Source organism: Mchenga conophoros, linkage group LG15 (genome assembly GCF_057382185.1).
Source record: "Mchenga conophoros isolate Kocher_MC1m ecotype Shallow Benthic linkage group LG15, M_conophoros_male_GT1.1, whole genome shotgun sequence".
In the NCBI taxonomy this organism is placed as follows: Eukaryota; Metazoa; Chordata; class Actinopteri; order Cichliformes; family Cichlidae; genus Mchenga; species Mchenga conophoros.
The window spans coordinates 10,991,557-11,012,616 of record NC_140540.1 but is presented as its reverse complement, the minus strand read 5'-3'; the positions used below and the strand labels follow the sequence as shown (position 1 = coordinate 11,012,616).

The 21,060-nt window shown below is 39.4% G+C and overlaps 2 protein-coding genes across 3 annotated transcripts; both read left to right on the top strand.

The window, feature by feature from the left end:
- Positions 1-716: 716 nt before the first annotated feature.
- Positions 717-14,499, top strand: LOC146557821 (structural maintenance of chromosomes protein 6). 2 transcript variants are annotated; one of them, XM_085247248.1, is made up of 27 exons: positions 717-832; positions 1,240-1,371; positions 1,525-1,660; positions 2,086-2,191; positions 2,335-2,471; positions 2,680-2,741; positions 3,008-3,088; positions 3,867-3,968; positions 4,102-4,221; positions 4,335-4,433; positions 4,616-4,762; positions 5,104-5,192; positions 5,307-5,471; positions 5,619-5,797; positions 5,915-6,116; positions 6,612-6,726; positions 9,034-9,194; positions 9,325-9,460; positions 9,670-9,750; positions 10,289-10,459; positions 10,929-11,066; positions 11,198-11,343; positions 11,476-11,601; positions 12,694-12,799; positions 12,924-13,076; positions 13,280-13,377; positions 13,573-14,499. In XM_085247248.1, exons 2-27 carry the CDS (start codon positions 1,258-1,260, stop codon positions 13,667-13,669), a joined length of 3,267 nt encoding a protein of 1,088 aa, XP_085103374.1. In that variant the 5' UTR covers positions 717-832; positions 1,240-1,257; the 3' UTR covers positions 13,670-14,499. The 2 variants fall into 2 exon arrangements, with proteins under 2 accessions (XP_085103374.1, XP_085103375.1); XM_085247249.1 differs by having other exon boundaries at positions 759-836.
- A 1,750-nt stretch (positions 14,500-16,249) lies between these two features.
- LOC146557820 (required for drug-induced death protein 1-like) lies at positions 16,250-20,554 on the top strand. Its single transcript, XM_085247828.1, has 2 exons — positions 16,250-16,685; positions 19,438-20,554. Exons 1-2 carry the CDS (start codon positions 16,263-16,265, stop codon positions 19,573-19,575), a joined length of 561 nt encoding a protein of 186 aa, XP_085103954.1. The 5' UTR covers positions 16,250-16,262; the 3' UTR covers positions 19,576-20,554.
- Positions 20,555-21,060: the final 506 nt, after the last annotated feature.

Sequence of the window (21,060 nt, the reverse complement as noted above, 5' to 3'; positions counted from 1 at the left end):
GAGTGGTGGTAGTGCACCTTGTCATGAGACAGAGTTCAGTACTTTGATACTTCCAGAATGCAACAGAGTGAACAGATGGTGGCTTGGATGAGAAGAGGCCTTGATGGTTTTGTAGACCTGAAGGTAGTGAAGGTAGCAGGGTGTTGGCGGTCCTCTGTGCTGATTAAATGAAAATGAAAATTGTGTGGCCGTGAATTGGATGATGGGTGGATAAATGCTGCACATGACTGCAGGTTCCTACCCCAAATAACAGCCTAAAGAGTGTTGTGATATTAACGTCTACAATGAGTGGAACCAGGCAAATACAAAGAACTGAAGAGACAAAAAAGAGCTATATGCGAGTTCATTTGACAATAATATTTAATTAGAAAATGCTCGTTGCATTCAATTCTAGTAAATGTGTGTTTAAATACAGACATTTCCACCGGAGAATCATCCGAGTACAGTAAAATAATCATCTGACACACACACAAACAGCAGGAGCTTTCCGCGTGCTACGACTGCGAAAGGAAAGGGTACAACTAAAGCATTAGTACAATTAAAGCACAACTACAGCACTAATTCGTTGTTACTTAAAGAATTAATCTGGCAACTGTTTGTTTGTTTCATTTAATTTATTCTTACACGTTGCTTCTCTTTAACTCTCTTCTTCATTGTTAAAGTCTATAATATTTCATTTTCTTTATTTTTTACTTTTTTTTAAATAGCTGTTCAGATTTCTCGATCTCGCGTATTCCCGCGAGATTTCAAAGCGGATAGCGGGCGCGAATTCGATAGCCGGTCTGGTGGTCGTTCCCATCAGTTGCGTCGGAGAGTGTGAGGGTACCGCAAGGTAGGTCAGTTGTCACTCCGCAAAATACCATACCTGCGCTTCCAGTTACTTAAGGCGGCACAAAACTAACCCGCAGCAAACTCGACTCACGTTTGGATAGACAGTCGTTGACTTTCTTTTTAGCATGTAGCCTTAGTTAGCCAGCTAAGCTAGTCCTGTAACGTGTGTAACTTTTCCTAAACGTAATTAAGCTACTAATGTCGCGGTTTAAACTGCAGGCAATGCTTTAAAACTCATATCCGTTAACTAGCAGCCGACGTGACGGCAGAATTTAGATGGAGAGCTGATTCGACAGTTTAAATAGATGTCTGACTGTGCTAGTAGTTTTATATGTGTATCAGGTTTCTTTCACTCTGTCGCTTTCTATTATTATTACTTCTTCTTCTTCTTCTTTTTACCGTTAAAAGCAACACGGGGTGTCTACGATGTCTAAAAGGAAGGGCACCTCCGTCAATGAAAATCCCAACAAGAGATCCAGATCTGTGAATGAAAGTGAAAATGCTGCTGACAGTGACCAGGAAGATCCCATTCTGAGTAATGTACGTCTGCCGTGCAGTGAAGCACGCTAGTTTTGTTTGATTTCCAGTTTTTGTTTAATTTCACCCTCGTGTATTTACTTATTTCTTAAATAATTCTCTGAGAATGCAAAGGATAGAGGCTCACAGTGTGGATACTTGTTACTTTGTGTGCAGTTGCAGTGTGGTGCGGAGGTGGTGAGTGATGCTGGGATTGTAGAAAGTATCACTCTGAAGAATTTTATGTGCCACTCGCTCCTTGGCCCGTTTACCTTTGGTTCCAATGTCAACTTTGTTGTTGGCAACAACGGAAGTAAGTGCACTATCTAATCTGGCAGATCGGAGATGTAACGAGGCTTCTGAATCCCCCTCGTTTCATGCCAATGCAGGCTGCAACCCTATATTTACATTTTGGCCAAAATGTCTCTATTGTGTGCTGTAATTATCATGTAAAGGCTTCTATCATTGCTGAAAATAGTTGAAAAATTATTAACTAATAATTACTAGTTAATCACTTTGGTTTAGTGAGATCTTGTTGCTTTCTCAGTGCTGGTGCTTTCTGTTGCACATGTCTGCAAATGTCATTATTTATATGGTGTTATTAGTGGTTTGAAGTTGTTTTGGTGCATTTATAAAATGTGAAGTGGAAACTCAGTGGCTGTTATTATCGTCCATAAATCTTTGTTTATTACAGTGTCCTGTCTGTTCAATTTTTGTGTGCCAATTGTTTTGTGACAGGTGGAAAGAGCGCCGTTTTGACAGCTCTCATAGTTGCCTTAGGCGGGAATGCCCAGGCTACAAATAGAGGATCATCCCTCAGGGGTTTTGTGAAGGAAGGAGAAAGGTGATTTCACAATAATTTTTTTATCCGTCACGCACTATCTGTTATCTTATTTTGTGATGAGAGAGCACATCATAAATGTGAAAAGTAATTACAAATAACAAACGCAAGTATCTGACCCTTGATGTGCATTTCTGTCTCCTCAGTTCAGCTGATGTTTCCATCACATTGCGTAATAAAGGAAGGGATGCTTACAAACCAGAGGTGTATGGGTCGGCTATTATTCTAGATCTAAGGATAACTCGGGACGGACTGAGAACATATAAGCTGAGAAGTAAATCAGGTAAAAATGCGAAGGAGTTTGTAAATTTAGATATTGCAGCAAACTATTTGCAGTAAATTCTCCATAAGTATATTTATAATTGTCCATTGATTTAAAATAAGAACAGAAAGAACAAAGATGAGTCATTTAATGGAGTCTGGAAAATCGTCAGTGAGAGTAAAGTGAATGTTCACAATGTTTTTCTTTTTGTTTTTTCTCTCTCTTACAGGTCAGCTAATCTCAACCAAAAAGGAAGAACTTGTCTCTATTCTGGATAATTTCAATATTCAGGTATGAGAGATGCAGGTCTTCTTTCATGTAACTCAGAGATGCTCTACCGCCAACTTTCAGCCAACTCTGTTTTTGTCCTTCACACATTGATGTTCTGGTTAAACTGCACTTTTGACTATGCTGTGATTTTAGCTGTATTTATCTGTACAATTTCAACATTTGACCTGAAACTTAAGCAACAAATTGTGGGGCCATGTCAGTTGTTAAAGGGTGTCACGTGAACCTGTGTTACTGTCATGCTTATTAATGTGTTTTCTCTCCCAAAGGTCAACAATCCTGTATCAGTTCTCACTCAGGAAATGAGCAAGTACTTCCTACATTCTAAAGGAGAGGGGGACAAGTACAAGGTTAGTTCAGAGTACTTGCATGTTTAAGCCACACAGCAGCATTGGGTGGACAGTTTGCTACACCGTGAAACGTGTTTCTTTATGGTACCTATGAAAATGATTGTCAGTCAAGGCAATTAAGTTTGTGCCTATTTGTAGGGCTTCTGGTGTGGCCAGTACATATAAAACCAACCGGCAGGCCAACACTCTGTTTCATCTGCCAGTCATTGTTTCCAAATGCAAATATTTGTTTGGAAATTGCGGGGGCGGGGGTGTGGACAAAATAGCTTTTCTATTTCATCTCTCTTATTCTCCACACAGACTCTTTACCTGCATGTAACAAAAGACTGCCCAAATGTGTTTGGTTAGTAGCTTCTAGCAACAAAAACCCTCTTCTTTGATTCGAATCTAATGCCAATAAGAGTTTAGATTTAGCATGGAAGAGATTTGGTATAGATGTTGTTCTGGTACATTTGGAATTTCTGATCACATATATACATATCTAATGATGCTGTCACCAGCCTCATCTGCAGTTTTGTTTTGATTGGTAAAATGGCAAACCATATACAAACTTCAGTTGCTTATGTATACAGGACCTTATATATTCCCCTTGCTATAAGAGCTGTGTAACACCCACATTTCTTATCTGTAGGATAATAAAGGTTTATTCTATTCTATACCAGCTTGATCATCTTGTTAGCCTGCTCCCTAACTTGCAGCACAATCTCCTTGTTTGAATTTGTTAACTGTTAACTATAAATAAGCCCCGGTTGTTTTTAATCTATTTTTCTCTCTGCAGTTTTTTATGAAAGCCACCCAGTTGGAGCAGATGAGAGAGGACTTTATCTACATCAAAACCACTAAGAATCTCACAGAGGATAAAGTTGAGCAACACAGTGAAGTATGTATTTGTGTCGCTGAAATGGGCAGTAGTGATATTATTACATTTCTTGAATTTAAACCCTTTTATTTGGATTGCACAGCTAAGTTTTGTTTTAAAGCATCTTTTAATATTAATTTGTGGTCATTCCTAGTGCTTGAAAGACCTAAAACGGAAGTACCTGGAGAAGGAGGACCGTTACAGGAGCCTGGCTTCACTTGATGAAATGCACACCAAACTGGAGGAGTTGCAGAAGCAGATGGCTTGGGCTTTGGTGAGATCATTTTCCTCCAACTTCCCGCAATTTTCCAGTATTTCCCTTTCCCTATTTAGTTAAGATCACTTGTTTAAATTTTAATTCCTGTACAAATATGTTAAATGTTGCAGGTGACTGAGATGGAGAAGGACTTAGAGCCAATGAAGGAGAAGCTGCAGGCAGACAGACGATCCACAGAGAAATATGACGACAAGGTGAACGAATGGAAGGTATGAAACTTCTTCGGTAGTAACCCTGAAATCAACATATAACACATCTCAAATGTTAATAATTCTTTTAGAATTAACACAAATTACTACTAATTAAGTAATTGCTACTTCAGTTTTATGGCTCAGACTTTTGGACTGTTCATTCTGTAACCTTTTAACCCTAAACCTTTTTGATCATGCAGAATAAGGTCGATGAAGCAGAGAAAAAGTACAAACAGGTCCAGGAACAGCTAGAGAGGATCACACAGCAAGTCCAGGAGCTTCAACCTAAATGTGCTGAGCTCAAGACTGAGTCGCAGAAACGCAACAACCTTTTAAAATCCAGCGAGGTGAGAGTTGAGTGCACTAACCGCAGCATATGGTGGATTTCTGACAGTCGGCTCGTTCACTTTTTACAAGTACTTAATGATTTTATGTAGCAAGTCTGAGGCTTAGTTTATAGTGCTGAGCAGTGTCTAAGTGCATTTGTGTTCCTCAGCAGATGCAGTGGCTTTCCATCATCTGATGTGTTTTTTTGTTTGTTTGTTTGTCGTCATCAGTATAGGAGCGCTGCATCACCATTCTGTCATATAATTAATTCAAAATTAGTTTTAAAAAATGACTGTTATCTTTGTGATGCTTGTACGTCAACTTGTGAATATTTAACTCTTCATTTACGTGTGCACATCAGGTCACAGTCCACAGATGCAAAGCCAACCTGAGAGACTTGGAAAAGGACAAAACTCAGCTGATGTCGAGGATAAAAGATCTCAAGCTGAGGTTTTGTGTCATCTTATTTAGTTGTCTTCTGCATTAAATTGAGGTTGAAAAGTTATTTATTCTGTTTTGGCTCGCCTGTGCTTTATTTCATCACACCCCTTTTCTTACCTCTAGCATCAGTCAGAAAACGGGAGCAGAGAGCAAAGCCAGAGCAGAAAGGATCGAGCAGATCCAGACTGAGTTGGAAAACCTGAAGCATCAGATCTCTACACTGGGCCAACAGATTGACCAGTATCAGCATGCCATCAGTCGCGCCAAAGAAGAACAAGGAAAAATGAGGTAAAACAATGCACCAAAGGAAAATCATTGTACATGCAATAACCAATAATTGCTGATTCTAGGGTAGCTTAAAGGAATGTATTTGCAGTTTCTAATTGAAGCTATTCTCTAGAAATGACTGTATTTTGCCCCCCTGTTTGTTTTCAGGAGAGAGCAGGAGGTTCTCCAGAGGTCCATTGAAGCCAACAGGAGGAATCTGCAGACAATGGAGAGCAGTCGGTCCAATCGGCTGCGGCGTTTTGGAGAGCAGATGCCTGCGCTGCTAAACGCCATTCAGGAATCTCACAGAAGAGGCCATTTCAAGCACAGACCTCGAGGACCGTTGGGTAAGACCTGGTTATGCACAGAAAGTGTAGCATGTGCCCCCCCCCCCCAAGTGCGCAACCACAGTGCAAAATGTGTGGCAACAAAAAAACACTTCTAACTTTCCTTCTCTTTTACAGGTTACCTAATTAGTCTGAAGGACCCAGAGCTCGCACTGGCCGTAGAAGTATGTCTTAAAGGCCAGCTGCTGGCCTTCACATGTGATAACTATGAAGATGAGAAGGTTCTGCAGGGCCTCATGGCCAAAATGTTTCAAGGAGGTCGCAGACCTGCTATCATAACTAGCAATTTCATCTCACAAGTTCATGATACAAGAAAAAAGTGAGTATAGAGGTTTAATTATATATATAAAATAGTTGTGCAAAGTACAATTAATACAACAAGTATTCAGTTAGAAGGTATCCTTCTTCAGAGTGAGTGTTAGTGCATCTCAAATGTTGTAACTTTTTTCTTTTGGAAAATATTATGTAATGTAATGTAATGTGCATGTGTTAGTCCCCATAGGGAAATAGTTCCTCTGCATTTAACCCATTCACCCAGTGAAGCAGTGGGCAGCCACCAATGCAGCGCCCGGGGAGCAGTGTGTAGGGACGGTACCTTGCTCAGGGGTACCTCAGGGTAGCCGTTCAGTGGAGTCGAACCCCCGACCTTCCGATCATGGGGCCACCACTCTACCTACTGAGCTATCCCTGCCCAATTTATCATACATACATATATTATGTATGATAAAGATTTTCTTTATGTAGCTTATTACTTAATTATTACAAAATATCTGAAAAAATGAATCGAAATTAGTTTTGATGTGTTTTGTGTCAGGGCTGTCAGTCATCCGAACTACCCCTCCGTGCTTCAGGCTCTAGAAATTGAGGACCCAGTTGTGGCCAACTGTCTGATCGATCAGAAGGGCATAGAGAGCATTCTGCTCATTAAGGTAAAGCATAACTTTTTTTCAACACAAGATGCTTGATGGTAGCCATAGTTGCACATTGAGTGGTTAGACATGTCTTTTTTTATATGATGCAATGTGTAAAGTAAGCCATATATTAGATAAAGTATACTGTAAATGAACTGAAGGGCCTTAAGCATGTGAACAAACCATAATGAATCAGCTGTTTAGGTCTATTAAGCTTATCCCTGATCTGATCTTCTCTACAACCTGAATGGCTATTACATCAAAGTTTTATACCTGCCAAAGTCAGCTTATTGTGTACACAGCTACCTGTACATTTGCCGAACAGGGGCCCGTTCTTCGTACCTCGCTAAGTAGGTTAGCCGGATTAGATTGTTGACGATTTCGCGTGATCCTGGATCAGTCGGTTCCCCGAAGCTCATCCGGGACTTGCTGTCATAGCAACAGAGCCGTAAGCGTAAACCTGCTCGGGAGCAGGTTTACTTTATGTAAACAGGATTAGATCGCGGCCACGCAGGTATGTCCGCTTCATTTATACGAAAGCAACAGCGATATTTTTCCACTGTTTCACCATAAATAAATATTATCAATGTAACTAAAGATAATGCAGCACTTGATCCTTTTATTGATGTCACACAGATACATACAGGTCATTTCCTAAAAAAGGGAAATGTACTATTAACATTCTATTACATGTATGTGATTATTACAGATGTAATTCATATTTCAGAGTAGTAATTGTAAATTACTTCGTGTAATCAAGATGAGAGACCACGGCTATAAAAGCGAAGGTGGATTTGGGAAGCCTGTCGCAGCCATGTCCTGTCCGTATACGCGACCAACCCATTGCGGAAGGTGCAAGATTGATAAGGAGAGTCCTCAGAATTCAGCGTATATTGCGGGATAGACAGGATCCTTTAGCTCAGCGCGACAGTGTGCTCATAGAGAGATATCGATATTCCCGTGAGGGTATTATTTACTTAACCAACTTGTTGACGAGGGGGTGCAGGACCACCACCTGTCTTTTTTTCCTCTGCCCTTTTCTTGGTTGCTGTTATAAACAAACTAACAGAGTATTACAGGCCAGTATTACCTTGCCAAGAGACGCAAAGCAATCTAAGAGATAAATATTACCATTCTGTAGAATACTCCTGTATTCCACTTTTACTTGTTCCCATGTTCTTGTGGGTCCTGTTGTGGCTCTAATGTGAAAGGGGATATAATATAACATATTATAATATAATATAATGCCATATGATATTGGACAATATAGTGTCATATGATAGATCTACCCTACCGCCTACTGGTGTTGGCCAGAGGGGCCGATGGCGCGATATGGCAGCCTGGCTACAACCGTAGCTGCCTCCACCAGTGTGTGAATGTGGGAGTGAATGAATAGTGGTATCGTAAAGCGCTTTGGGTGCCTTGGAAAGCGCTATATAAACCCAATCCATTATTATCAGTATTATTATTAAATTACCTACGAGTTTGATTTGTCAGCAACTTTCTGCCAGCCCTCTCTCCTTGCTTTTGCAGCCTTTGCAGTGTTCTCTTGCGTTTTAATTAAACTCTGAAACTCCTGAAATCCCTCACTCATGAGTTCTTGCTCTGCTGCCGGAAAATACCGAGCACGCCCCTTCGACATTTTCGCCGACCAATCAGCGGGTTGCCGATCAATGTTTCTACTATCGATGCGTAGCCCCTTTTACGACACCCAGTGATGTCACATTCCTGCGTCCAGCTGTAGTAATCGTCAACAGCAGGTGTGTTCGGGGAACCGGATTAGCGAGCTCACGGTTAGCGCGATGATTTGATCTTGGATGTGTCATTTGATCTTGGATGTAGTAAGCGACGTACGAAGAACAGGCCCCAGTGCCTGAAAGTTTATTTGTTTATTTGCCTGACCGAGTCTCCTGAATGTTGCCTGAATTTTTGCTTTAATGAAAATGATCCAAGTCAAGGAATCTAATTCAATTCAATTCAATTTTATATATATAGCACCAAATCACAACAAAAGTCGCCTCAAGGCGCTTCATAGGTACAGGAATAGGAATCTGACCTTTTGCACAGTGGAGTCAGTGTGGTTATGGTCACAAATCTGCCTAAACCTCAGCTGCTGGGTCAGAAATATGGCAGAGACCTATAATGTTTTTGAAAGCTTCTTAATATTTACTATATCTATTTTTTATTCAAATTTGTATAAGAATATTTGACAGATTCTTTATGTGGAGTCAGACTTTGGATACCATAGAAGAGATGTCTGCTCCTTACCTTCTGAACTCTGTGTTCAGACTTCATGTCATATTTACATGTTTTCCTTGTTGATAGAATCGAACAGAAGCTCGGAGAGTGATGCAGAGCAAAAATCCTCCTGCGAACTGCATCCATGCTTTCTCTAAGGATGGAGATCAGATCTTTACTAACCGGAGTTATGCTGCTGAGCAGACTAGAGCCAACTATCTCTCAGGAGATGTTGAGGAGGAGATCAGGTATATGTCTGACTTGTACACATGAAAACTCGTATTTTATTCTCTGTCTTTAGACTTTAAACTTGTGCTTTAAATGTTCTGTCCACGTCTCTCCATTTTCGCCTCTCCTTGTCTCTTTGATTCCTCTCAGACACTTACAGAGGGAGTTGGAAAACCAGAAAGGTCAAGCATCACGCTTCCAGCAGCAGATGAGAAAGTTGGATGACGACGTCAAGGAAAATGAAGGCCTACTAAGAAGAGCCCATCAAGAGCAAAAGACCATTAAAGTTAGTGGTATTTTCTGAAGGGCAGATAAGAATACTAATAGAATTTGTATTTTCAGTTTTAATATTTTAATATAATCATATTTGGGGTTTAAAGCATATTAGTCATTCATTTCACTTACTTTGATATACTTTATCCATTAGAAAGAGAACAAAGTGTTCTGATATCATATGAAATGAATTTGCTAACAAAGTCTGTGTGTTTGTTTTAGGACAAGGCCACAAAGTTGCAGCTAGAGCTCACAGATCTACAAAATGTTGAAGAGCCTCAGTCAGAGGACCTCAGGCCCCTGGTCTGTAAAGAACACCATGTATTTTTCCATCTGTATAAAAAGATGCACACTTGTACTGGACTTAGAGCTGGCTATATCCCACAAATTGGGATGCTGTGTAAAATTTAAAAGCAGAATGCAGTGGTTTGAAAATCCCATTAACCCATATTTTGTTCACAATAGAACATAGAAAATAAATTGTCCAGCTTTAATTCTGAGAACAAAATCATAGAAACCGAATTAATTTTATGTTTATCCATCTGTTTTGTAGTACCGCTTACTTTTCCAGCCATTTTTTCCCCCATCCCAACTTGTTTTAAGACCTGTGTCTGCTTTCAAATTGAAAATGAGCTAATGTTTTTCCTGAAAAGTAGAATGTCTCTTTAAACATTCGATCTGTTTTCTGTGATTTTTATGAGATTTACAAATACAAGAATTCTCTTTTTATTTACACTATAAGCATTGTCCCAGCTTATTTTGGTTTAGAGTTTTTAAATATTGTACATAATGTCAACCAGATCTACTCTTATGATACACCATTATCTCTAATTTTCAACAGGAGGAGGATCTTCATGAGATTGTTACCAAGATCAAGTCCAAGCGAGTGGAGTCAGATGAGGGACTGGCCCAAATGGCCGACCTCAAGGGTTCTTATGAAAAGGCAGAGCAGGAATACAAGCAGCACAAAGAGTGCATTAACACTATCGCAGAGGAGGCTGACTCAGTCAAGGTAATATTGAAAGAAAGACCCAGTGTGAGAACCTTTGTTTTTCAGTTGCTAAATTCTTGACTTATAAGGTATCAGGTCAATCAAATGAAGTAACTTTCAGTAGATATATGGGGGGGACAACTTTTTAATGTTGCAATCTTGTAGTGACACTATGTGCTATTCTTTTATTTGAGACAGTTGGCAGTAAAGTCAAGAAATAAGGTGAAAACAGGATATCAAACGTGATCTAAATGATTTTTTTCCTGTGTACGTACTGCTAAATGTGACTTGTAGTCTACAGTGCATTCAGTGATCAGTAAGATTGGTAAGGACATTGTGTCAATGCAACTACCTAACATTATATCAACCCTGATAATTTGGTGTGATTCTAACTCTTTGTGTGTTGGCCATGCCAGCCCACCGTGCTCTGTCTCCGAGTTGGTGTTTGTCTGTTTTTACCGAATTCTTTATTTGCTTTCTCTTAATACAGGAGGATCTCAGTAAAACTGACCAGGAGGTGATAAAATGCAAACATCACAAGAAACACTATGATGAGAAACGCAGTGCCCATCTCCACAACATTCAAACTCTTGAAGGCAACCTTAAAAGCAAAGAGAAGGAGTACGAGGTATGAGTATCAGAAAAGCACTTTGTATACAATGTATCTGCTTTAGTTTTAGGAGTTAAATAGCACTGTCTCTTGAAGTTTTGCCTGTATTTAGCAGCTAAAATAGTGGTTTGTTTTGCTCTGTGACTCAGATGTCAGTGGCCAAAGCCAAAGAGATTTGTCTGGAACGTGTGGAGAGCCGTCGGTCAGCCAGGAGCCTGGACAGCGAGATCAGTCGTCTCAAGCTTAAGATCACTTCACAGAAGGAACAACAGGGAGACCGTGAGGAGATTGTGAGGTATTGGATCCTCACGGTGTATTACTGACATGATTTCAGTGATGCTTCTGTGAGGTGTTGAATGTACACGCATTTTAAACTGATGTCCTTCCTTGACGCCAAATGTGAATTGATTTCCTTTTCCACTTACAGGCAGTACCACGAGGCTCTGGAGAGCTACAAGAACATGACACAGCAAATGAAGAACCTCAACAGCTTCATCAAAAGCCTCGACAGTGTTATGAACCAGAGACTTCAGGCTTATGCCGAGCTCAGGAGGTAAGTGGTGAATTCATAGTTTGCTGTTTGTATTTTGCAGTGATGTACTTACCTGTGCAATAAAGTAAAAGAGAGTAAATAGTTACATCTGTAATCCAGGTAATAATTATTAAATTATTAAGACTGTGGCTTCTGAATCGGAACTTTTTTTGTCTAGTTATAGACCGAGTGACTAGTCAGATTTTTAAAACAAATGTTAGCTTAACAGTCCAGACAGCACATGTGCAAATCTGTTCAAATGAAGGTATTTTGGCCTGATGCTTTTTTAAACCTCACTTTAAATTACATGAATATATAAACATAAAACACTGAATCTTTGAAATCAAATTCAAAGCATTGCCCACATATGTGTACTTAAAAGGAGCTCATGCTAATGACCCTCCAGTTAGCCCCTGCACTACAAAATGATAGAACAAGATATTAAAACAAAACAACAGCCTAGAGGTTTTTGGGGTCTTTTTCTGTGTAAAATATCTCACCCGTCTCATGCCCACCATGTAAGTTTTTCCACTAATAAGCACAGATTTAAATATCAGTTCAACAGTCACAAACATCTTGCTGTTTCCTATCATTTGATGATGGGTCAGTATAGTTGCTCCACACAAACACTTGGATTTGGATGAGTGGAAGAAAAGAAATGGATGAATCCCGCACTAATGGACAACATTAATTTTAATGCATCAAAAAAGTCGCCTTGATTGGCGAGCTATCGCTATTGACTGTGACCATGACATCGTTGTTCATTGGCAGATAAGAACTCATCACACATATCACAAACTTTCCCCAAAAGGGTGCGCTGCTTCACACACAGGTTTAGCTAGTCACGAGCATTAGTTACTTTCAGGTTTCATCTTCTCTCCTAGCTTAATCACAGACACTGCATGTTTATTTGGATCGATCAAATTGAATTTTTAATTCTTCAAAACCTGGACTTGTAGTTCTAGTAGCTTTAGTACCATATTTGACAACAATTTGTTAAATACTCCTACAGGTCCCTCTGAAGTCTATACGTAAAGTTCTATTTTTTATATTTATATTTTTAAGATTGCGGTTATATGATTACTTTTCTCCCTCTCTCTCTTGGTATCATAGGTTCCTGTCAGCCCGCTGTAAATACTACTTTGATAGCATGTTAGCCCAGAGAGGCTACAGTGGAAGTATGATCTTTGATCACAAGAACGAAACCCTCTCCATTTCCGTAAGCCTTTTTTTCATTCATCAGTAAGAGGCCACTACAGCCTCAGATTTATATTAAAGTGCCTAAAGGTTTTTGATTATTATTATTTAAACAGAGACTCATTATTCTTATGATAACTTTGTAGGTGCAGCCAGGCCAAGGAAACAAGGCTGACTTGAGTGACATGCGCTTGCTGTCCGGAGGGGAGCGCTCTTTCTCCACTGTTTGTTTTGTCCTCTCTCTTTGGGCGATCACAGAGGCGCCTTTCCGCTGTCTTGATGAGTTTGATGTTTACATGGTAATACAATAGTTTTCGTTCGCATTATATTTATGTTTAGATTGCGGGTGCATGCATATTGCAAACTGAGATAATCATCAGTAAAAACAACAAACGATAAGGAGACAGAGAATATGCAACACTTCGTTACAGTTGCAAAACTGTCCCACTGGGTTTGGCCCCATTTAAAGATAACATTGGCTTTGGGTGTTCTCTTTAAATAGGACATGGTGAACAGAAGGATATCCATGGACATGATGCTGAAGGTGGCTGCCAGTCAGCGCTACAGACAGTTCATTTTCTTAACCCCACAGAACATGAGGTAACCACTGACACAACCTCTGTGTGTTTATATACAGCATTTGTGTGCTACAGCAGCTAGACCACCCAGATGTGATTTATTGACTTGGTCGTTGTAGACTAAGCCACTGTAGGGTAAAGGTCGTGTGACTTCAATGCGCTGCTTGGTTTCAGTATTCACATCATAATTTTTTATTTATTTTTATTTTATGTTAAGTTCCCTTCCAGAAAGCAAAATCATCCGCATCCTCCGCCTCAAAGATCCAGACCGGGGCCAGAGAAATACGCAGAGAAGTGAAGACGAGGACCAGTAATATTGCTAGCTCTGTTTAACATGATAAAACCTTAAAGTGCCTCTGAAACACTGATGCCAGCTTTTCGGAAATGTTTGTAATATTGAAGGCCTTCAGCCGCAAGTTAGTTACTTCTCAGCTAAACTTCGGTTTTGAGAAGCCTCAGCTTTGTTCATGTAAACAAAAATAACTGTTCAGTGTGCTGTTTGTCAAAGATTTTGTTCTCTAATACTGGATTCAGACAGTAATAAAAATGTTGTATGTTCAGATAAGTACAGTTACAGGGAAGGAGTGTTTTTATACCCACAAGAAAAAATAACCGTTAACGGACTTGAAAACGGGCACATTGGAGGAGTAAATGGGGTCATCGTAAGCGCGGGTTGAGTTTCTTTAAATTCAGTTCAAAATTGGTTTATTTTGTTTTAAGTGTAGCCTCATGGAGTCTTTTTCCACCTCAGGTTTGTCTAATGCAAGTAAGTGTATTAAGGTGCTGCTGAAGAAACCTAAAACACAGTTGTGACACCAAAATTTTGAGCATATTTTTGTTTTTTTTAAGTATAGTCTTTATAAAGGTTTCTTTGACTGTCTTACGTTATACTATCTCATTTACTGTGCTAGTGCTGTCCTGAAGGTTACAGGGGTTGTGTGGTAGTTTGGCTGTGGCACAAAGCAAGGGGTGATATAGGGCACCCGTTGGTTATTGTAATTGGCCTATGTTATGTATATTGTTATATTTATTAACTGATATGTTTCCCAGTACTTATTAAAAGAATTTAAGGGTAATCCCTCATCCCCACTGACATTTCAACCTGTTGCTCACTGATAATTATAATTAAAGATAATTTTATAAATCTGTTTCAGAAAACGGCTTTTTTTTTTTTTTTTTGTTCTTCATGATCATCTCATGAATGCAATATTTAGGGACACCTTGAATTTTGGGCAGAGGTAGTTGTCAGCAAAGGTTTAAGGTCACTGCAGTGGATCATCTGCCTTCACACCACGTGTCAGCATGTCCTCCGTGCCAAATTCCCGTCTCCGAACACATCTTCCTCTTCTATTCGTCCTTTGACTTCAGGCAGCTTACAGTTTAAAAAATAAATTATGGGTGAAGAAACATTAGTTGGTTATTGTGTGCAAAGTTCAATGAATCTTTCCCTCTGGGAGGATTGTTGTCATGGAGCAACAGACATCTTCCTGTTGTATTAACTCATTGGTCCTTCATGCCGGATGAGCTAAAACTTTTTCACATTATTCTGATTTTGGGTGGGGGGATGCAATGGTATTATGAGCATAGACGTTATAAAAGATGGATCTACATGGGTGAAATCATTGAGCTGAATGCTGTTGCTTTCTTCATCAGTTCATTCGCAAAAAAACTGATAATTACAATTCAGTCGATCCAAAATTGACTCTGTTAAATTGAGCGTTTCTGCAGGATATTGCTCCCTTATCCTGTGCCTATTAAAAATAATTCTGGTTTAAGTCACTTCTGCTGTGGCTTCACTTCTCATTCCATCTTTATGAGTGTGGACATAAATGCACGATGATGGCACATTTATGTTAGCTGGTTGTCCAGCAAAGGAGTAAAACTGAGAGGCAGTAACTAGTTTTTCCTTACTCTACCACAGTGCTATTTAAAACAGGGATCTGAACAGACATATTAATCAGAAAGATTTTGAAACACATTTCTCTAACTTCTTGCTAAAATTTTTTTTCATGTTTATATTGACAGTTTAAGTTTGTAAAACTATACAGGCTCATCACCTTGTACATTTTGAACATACAGTATGAGGTCAAATTGCTTGTATTTATAAAAACATCCAACCATTTTCTATCGTTTCTCTAGTTCAGGGTTGAAGGAGCTTTTCCCGGCTACCATGAGGAACTATTGATGCTCACTTTCACACACACTTTCACAGTGTAAAACTGCCACTTAACCTAACCCATGCATGCAAACTACACGTCTGTGTTGGTTCTCTCTAGGTACTCCGGCTTCCTACCACAGACATGCATTTAGTGGGGTTAAGCTATTTTGATGAATCTAATGTGTCCATAGGTCTAAATTGTCTTATTGTCCATAGGTGTGAATTTGATTGCAAATGGTTGTCTGTCTGTTTTAGCCCTGCGTTAGATTGATGACCTGTTCAGGGTGTAGCCTGCCTCTTGCCTCTTATGTTAGCTGGGATAGGCTCCAGCGCCCCTGCAACCCTGACAAGGATAAGCAGAAGAGTATGAATGAATGGATGTTGCGCACATATAAACAGTACTGAGAGAAAACAGAAAAAATGACTCTCTTTAAAATGCTATAAGCTATTTTTAAGACAGTCTAAAGAAACAGCTTAGAGATGCAATGCTCCAAGCTGGACTAGAGTGGGAAACCCTGTTACCCTTAGCTCTGAACTAAACCTAAACTAAGAAAAGTGCAGATAAAAGGTAGTTTATTGATTTGCACTTTGCTCTGCGGTAAACTATTCAGTGTACTTCATTAAAATATTCCAACTGAAACCCTGTGACCTATTGAGGTCAGCCTAATGAGGAGGAAGGATTTGCACCTTTAAGGGCTCTGAGCCAGATCCCAGCACACAAGGCGGTCCAGTGGAATGCACTTCCACTCATGCACATAACGTCTGCTGACAACAAACCTGACCTCCTGAGGAATCTGGTGCCTTTCTTCCCCCCTCCTTACATTTCAGAGAACTGCAACAATCGGGTAAACATGAAGCCCAAGTCTCTTCCATCCAGGCTGTTTCAGAGAGATTCACCTGCAACAGCATCAGGCAAGAGTCCCAGCAGAAGTGCAGCAAAGTATGAGCGGCATGTGGACTGCGTTGATCACCCAGAGCTGCTGGATCCATCTTTGTCCAACGACGGGCAGCAAACAGCTGACAGCAACAGGCAACACGAGAAGTGCCACAGAGAAACACTTTTCGCCTTCCTGCCAGAGAGGTACGAGCCACTGGTGGATGATGAGGCGAAAGCCAAGGCAAAAGAAGAGAAGAAGAAAAAGAAGAAGGAAAACTACAAAAAAGTCAAGAAGGTTTGTGTATTTTTATTTTTACACATTTTTTTTCTAACAGTGCAATTTTCCAAATCCAAGTTTAAAGTTGCAAATTCATTGTGTGTATCCAGCCTAATGACAGTTTTTCTCCAAATTTTTTTTCTTCTTCATAGAGTCAGTGTGGGTAAGTTGAAATGCTTTCAGTATGAAATCAATCAGCTGCAATCAAATTATTTTAATTTATTTGATCAAGGTTTAAACAACTCTTAATAAAACAGTTCTCAGCATTACTGTGTAAAGTATCTTGAGATTAAGATGCTCCAACGTAAATAATCACAACAAGCTTTTTATCATAGGTAAGATTAAAGGCTGATATGATGACGCACATATTTTAGAGGCCTTTCCTTTGGCAAATAGGACTAACTTCTGGGTTATCAGAGATTATTCTCTCTAGAGATCTTTTATAGCTTCATATGTGTCAGCCGTGTGGCGAAACGTGCACCGAGGTGGACAACAGTTCAGGCTAACACAATAGAGCTCAGGACATGCTGTTCAAAGGAGTTTCCCACTTCCTGTATGAAGGCAGCCTGCACTCAAACTTCTCAGCGTTCGCATTCTCAGTTCAAGTGCATGTCTGTATTTAACCCTGTGCACATCTACAGTCAGTTTACTAAGCAGAGAGGTTTATAACCATACCACGTGAGTGATAGGAAAGCAACAATTTTACAACAACCTTATCTCATGACCTGAACATAACATGTGCACACGCACAAACAAACAAACTCAAAACATAAGAGTCCATGAATCAACTTCCAAAGAGCAAATTCCCAAATTCTTTATTAATGGGGAGTCATTTCTTCTTTTAAGTAACATTAAAATATAATGATGTGGTGAACTCAAGAGAAAACTTACACTGTTCAAACTTTTGTCTTTTCTTGTAGTTCTGGTTTGGGTAAGTTGAAAATAATCTCTGCCTCCATCTTTTTTTCACTTAAAAAAATATGTGATCAATGAGCCTTAAACTAATGATTCAGTCTGTCAGGGCTCTGTGCGCGGGCAGGTGGAAATGTGGATCCAAATGCAGGACTCCGAGACGAAATGTAACTAAAACCACAGCTTTTATTGCTGGCATGAAACAAAAACCAAAGCAGGAACACACAGGCAGGGTCTGAGGGTACGACGCGACACCGAGCATGGGAAAACACAGGGCTTAAATACACAGGGTAGTAATGGGGGAATGGGCCACAGAAGGGAGACACAGCTGGGGGAGATCAGGGCTAACGAGACGGGGGAAACAAAGCTGCACACACACTAACATAAGACAGACTTTCACAATAAAACAGGAAACATGAATCACAACTCAGAGACACGGACTCAACACAGAGAGACAGAAAAGGACACATGGAACTGAACTATACATGAAACCACAATTCCTAAAACATGGATAACAGAAACATGAAACTCTAATAATAATAATAATCATCACAACCACAAGAGAACAAGAAAACAATCCATGATGCAAAATTACACCAAAACATAATAAACTCAAAATACTGGGTCCAACGGACCCAGAACCGTGACACAGACATTCTGCTGTTTATTGAACAAAGGGCTAATAAATCTTTTGCAAGCTGATGATTCAAATTTAAATGACCAAAATGGCCAAGATCGCTTCTATAAATTGTCCTGAAATTATTAAGTCTCTCATCCTCACAGCATGCGCTCCACTTTCTTCATTTGTTTTTTAATGTTTATCATTACTTTCTACAATTATTGAATTGTTTATCATAATCATTATCATAATTATTTCCCATAAAGATACTTCTGGCTACTTCCTTATTCACAAGGGGTCGCCACAGTGGGTAGATCCCCATGTTTGATTTGGAAGAGTTGTACACCGGATGTCCTTCCTCTATGGAAGCTTTTTTCACTACTGAAAAAATTGCCATCCATAAGTCAAATATTCGGGTTTATTATCTCAAAATTTCAATTTACTCAGAATTCTGTGTCAACAAGTTGAAATTTCAAGATGATAACTTGAATTTCTTCTTAGCTCTGCATGGCAAAAGGCCTAAAGAGATTTGTGTCTCCTCCCAGGAACAAACTGGGGACCTTTTGTTTGTTAGGCAAATGTATAAACCACTAGACCATGAGACAAAACAAACCCCAGCTGGAAATCTAGAGGCAGGAAACACAGCAAAGGCTTGTGGCTCCTTTTGGAAAGAACAAGTTGCTTTTTAACCAGTGCTCACGTGTGATTTATAAGGAAATGGAACGTGAGCTCTGTCTTTCTTGTAAACATTAATGTAGGCCAGGTAAATAAATCATAAATAAAAGGGTGCTCAGATTTTAGTGTGTTGTGGTTTTGTTACTGATTAATTTAAATTGCAGACTGTTGCATTCCCCAGTAAAACTTCTGACTTCCTGCATCCTCTGCAGCCAGTTATCTCTTTCCTGTCCAGAGAGTACAGAAGAGGATTGTGCTCACAGTGTGCCACTCTTCCTGCTGCGCCATTGTTCTAAAGCACGCACACTTAAATTATGTCCTAACTTCGATTTTCTGTTATTTTCACCTGCGTTATGAAGAATCTCTGAGAACTGATGCAGCGTCTGAATACTGCGAAAGTAAAAATGATTATGACCTGTGTGGAAACAATCACATTTGTTACCGCTGCTTGTTTCTTTTCTTTCTTGCCTTCTCTGAATGAGTGGATTAGTCGATTTATAGATCATAAAAATGTGGTCAATGATAGGTGGATTTATTAAGTTATTTTTCCAATTTATCTTTCAGAATGTCGGCAAGGCGCTGCGTTCCACATGGAAGTGTTTGATGCTTGGTCTCTACAGCTTTGCTCTCGGATACTCCACTCCCATCACGGTGGCTGCTACTTTTGTCCCTGACTTTCACCCGAGCAGGAACAGGACCTGATTCGAGCTCTGTCGATCTCCTCCACTTTGTTTTCATACTATATATACCAGTAACTCGCAGACTCTTACCAAAGACTTTAAAAATGTGAATAATGATTGTGCAATTCAGATTACATTTTCAAATTCCCTGCTTTTGCAGATCTTACAAGATCTACTGCATGGTCATATTTGCAGAAATATGCAAGATCATAAAATCTTATTAAGTATTAGGTTAAATACTGAAAACACTTGTTTTTAAATCAAGTGTCTGCATGTGTTCAAAGGGATTATGTGGGCATGTGGAAACTATAGCAGGGCAGCAATAACAGGAATATTCACCGTAGCTGCAGGTGAGGTGAGTCAAGCCAGAGACCTCTTTAAGGGATTTGCAAGCAGGAAAGACTCAACAAGGAGGTGATTATCAGTAATACTGGAAGAGCAAGTAAACAGAAAGGAACCGGCCCAGTCCTTTTCTGGGTGGCACAACTTAGGTGCTTTTTGGTGTACAAATTCTGCTGTGAAACTAAACTTAACAAACACAAAATGAAAGACTGAAACCAAAAATGAAAACTAACAAAATAAATATTTTTTTTACTTTCAAAACTAGTAGTAATAGTTTTAATAGTTAAAATCTTTTTTGCAAATTTGAGAACACAAGTATGAGGAGGTTTTTCATTTTGGGTGTTTTGGTGGGTGGTGGGCGGCTACATGACTTTTACGGTCAAAAGCCTTTACAAAAACAGAAAGCTAACTAAATAAGATACAATTTTAAAAAAACAACAACAAATTAAATAAACTAATATAAATTAAAAAACAAAAATATAACTTTGCTGTAAATACTGTAATGTGACGCCCAAGATTTGAAGAATTCTCTGCTTGGAACAAAATATTCTGACTTTTAAGATATTTTTAAAGATGTGTGTAGATTTGATCATTTGTAAATTATTAATTATTCATGATGTTTGTACTTTTGATTAAAATAAAGCATTACTAGGAATGCATCTGAAGAGAAATTGACGTTTTTATTATTATTACTACTATTATTAGAGTGAACTCATTTTAACAAACATAACACATTCACGTGTTGATTTAATAATTCATGAATAACAACTTTGGCAGTTTGGGAGTTCGCCTTGTAATCGGAAGTTTGCTGGTTCGAGCCCCGGCTTGGACAGTCTCGGTCGTTGTGTCCTTGGGCAAGACACTTCACCCGTTGCCTACTGGTGGTGGTCAGAGGGCCCGGTGGCGCCAGTGTCCGGCAGCCTCGCCTCTGTCAGTGCTCCCCAGGGTGGCTGTGGCTACTATGTAGCTTGCCATCACCAGTGTGTGAATGTGTGTGTGAATGGGTGGATGACTGGATGTGTAAAGCGCTTTGGGGTCCTTAGGGACTAGTAAAGCGCTATACAAATACAGGCCATTTACCATTTTACTAAAAAACAACTAGAATTAATTAATTATTAGAACATTTTCATAACAACTGTATGTTCTATTTTTAAAAAGACAAATT

Excerpts from the sequence above, each read along its gene's own strand:
- LOC146557821 (XM_085247248.1), top strand. The coding sequence starts at position 1,258 with ATGTCTAAAAGGAAGGGCACCTCCGTCAATGAAAATCCCAACAAGAGA. Across the intron at positions 6,727-9,033 it reads AGAGCATTCTGCTCATTAAG|AATCGAACAGAAGCTCGGAG; the intron begins GTAAAGCATAAC and ends CCTTGTTGATAG. Across the intron at positions 10,460-10,928 it reads AGGAGGCTGACTCAGTCAAG|GAGGATCTCAGTAAAACTGA; the intron begins GTAATATTGAAA and ends CTCTTAATACAG.
- LOC146557820 (XM_085247828.1), top strand. The coding sequence starts at position 16,263 with ATGCACATAACGTCTGCTGACAACAAACCTGACCTCCTGAGGAATCTG. Across the intron at positions 16,686-19,437 it reads ACTACAAAAAAGTCAAGAAG|AATGTCGGCAAGGCGCTGCG; the intron begins GTTTGTGTATTT and ends TTTATCTTTCAG.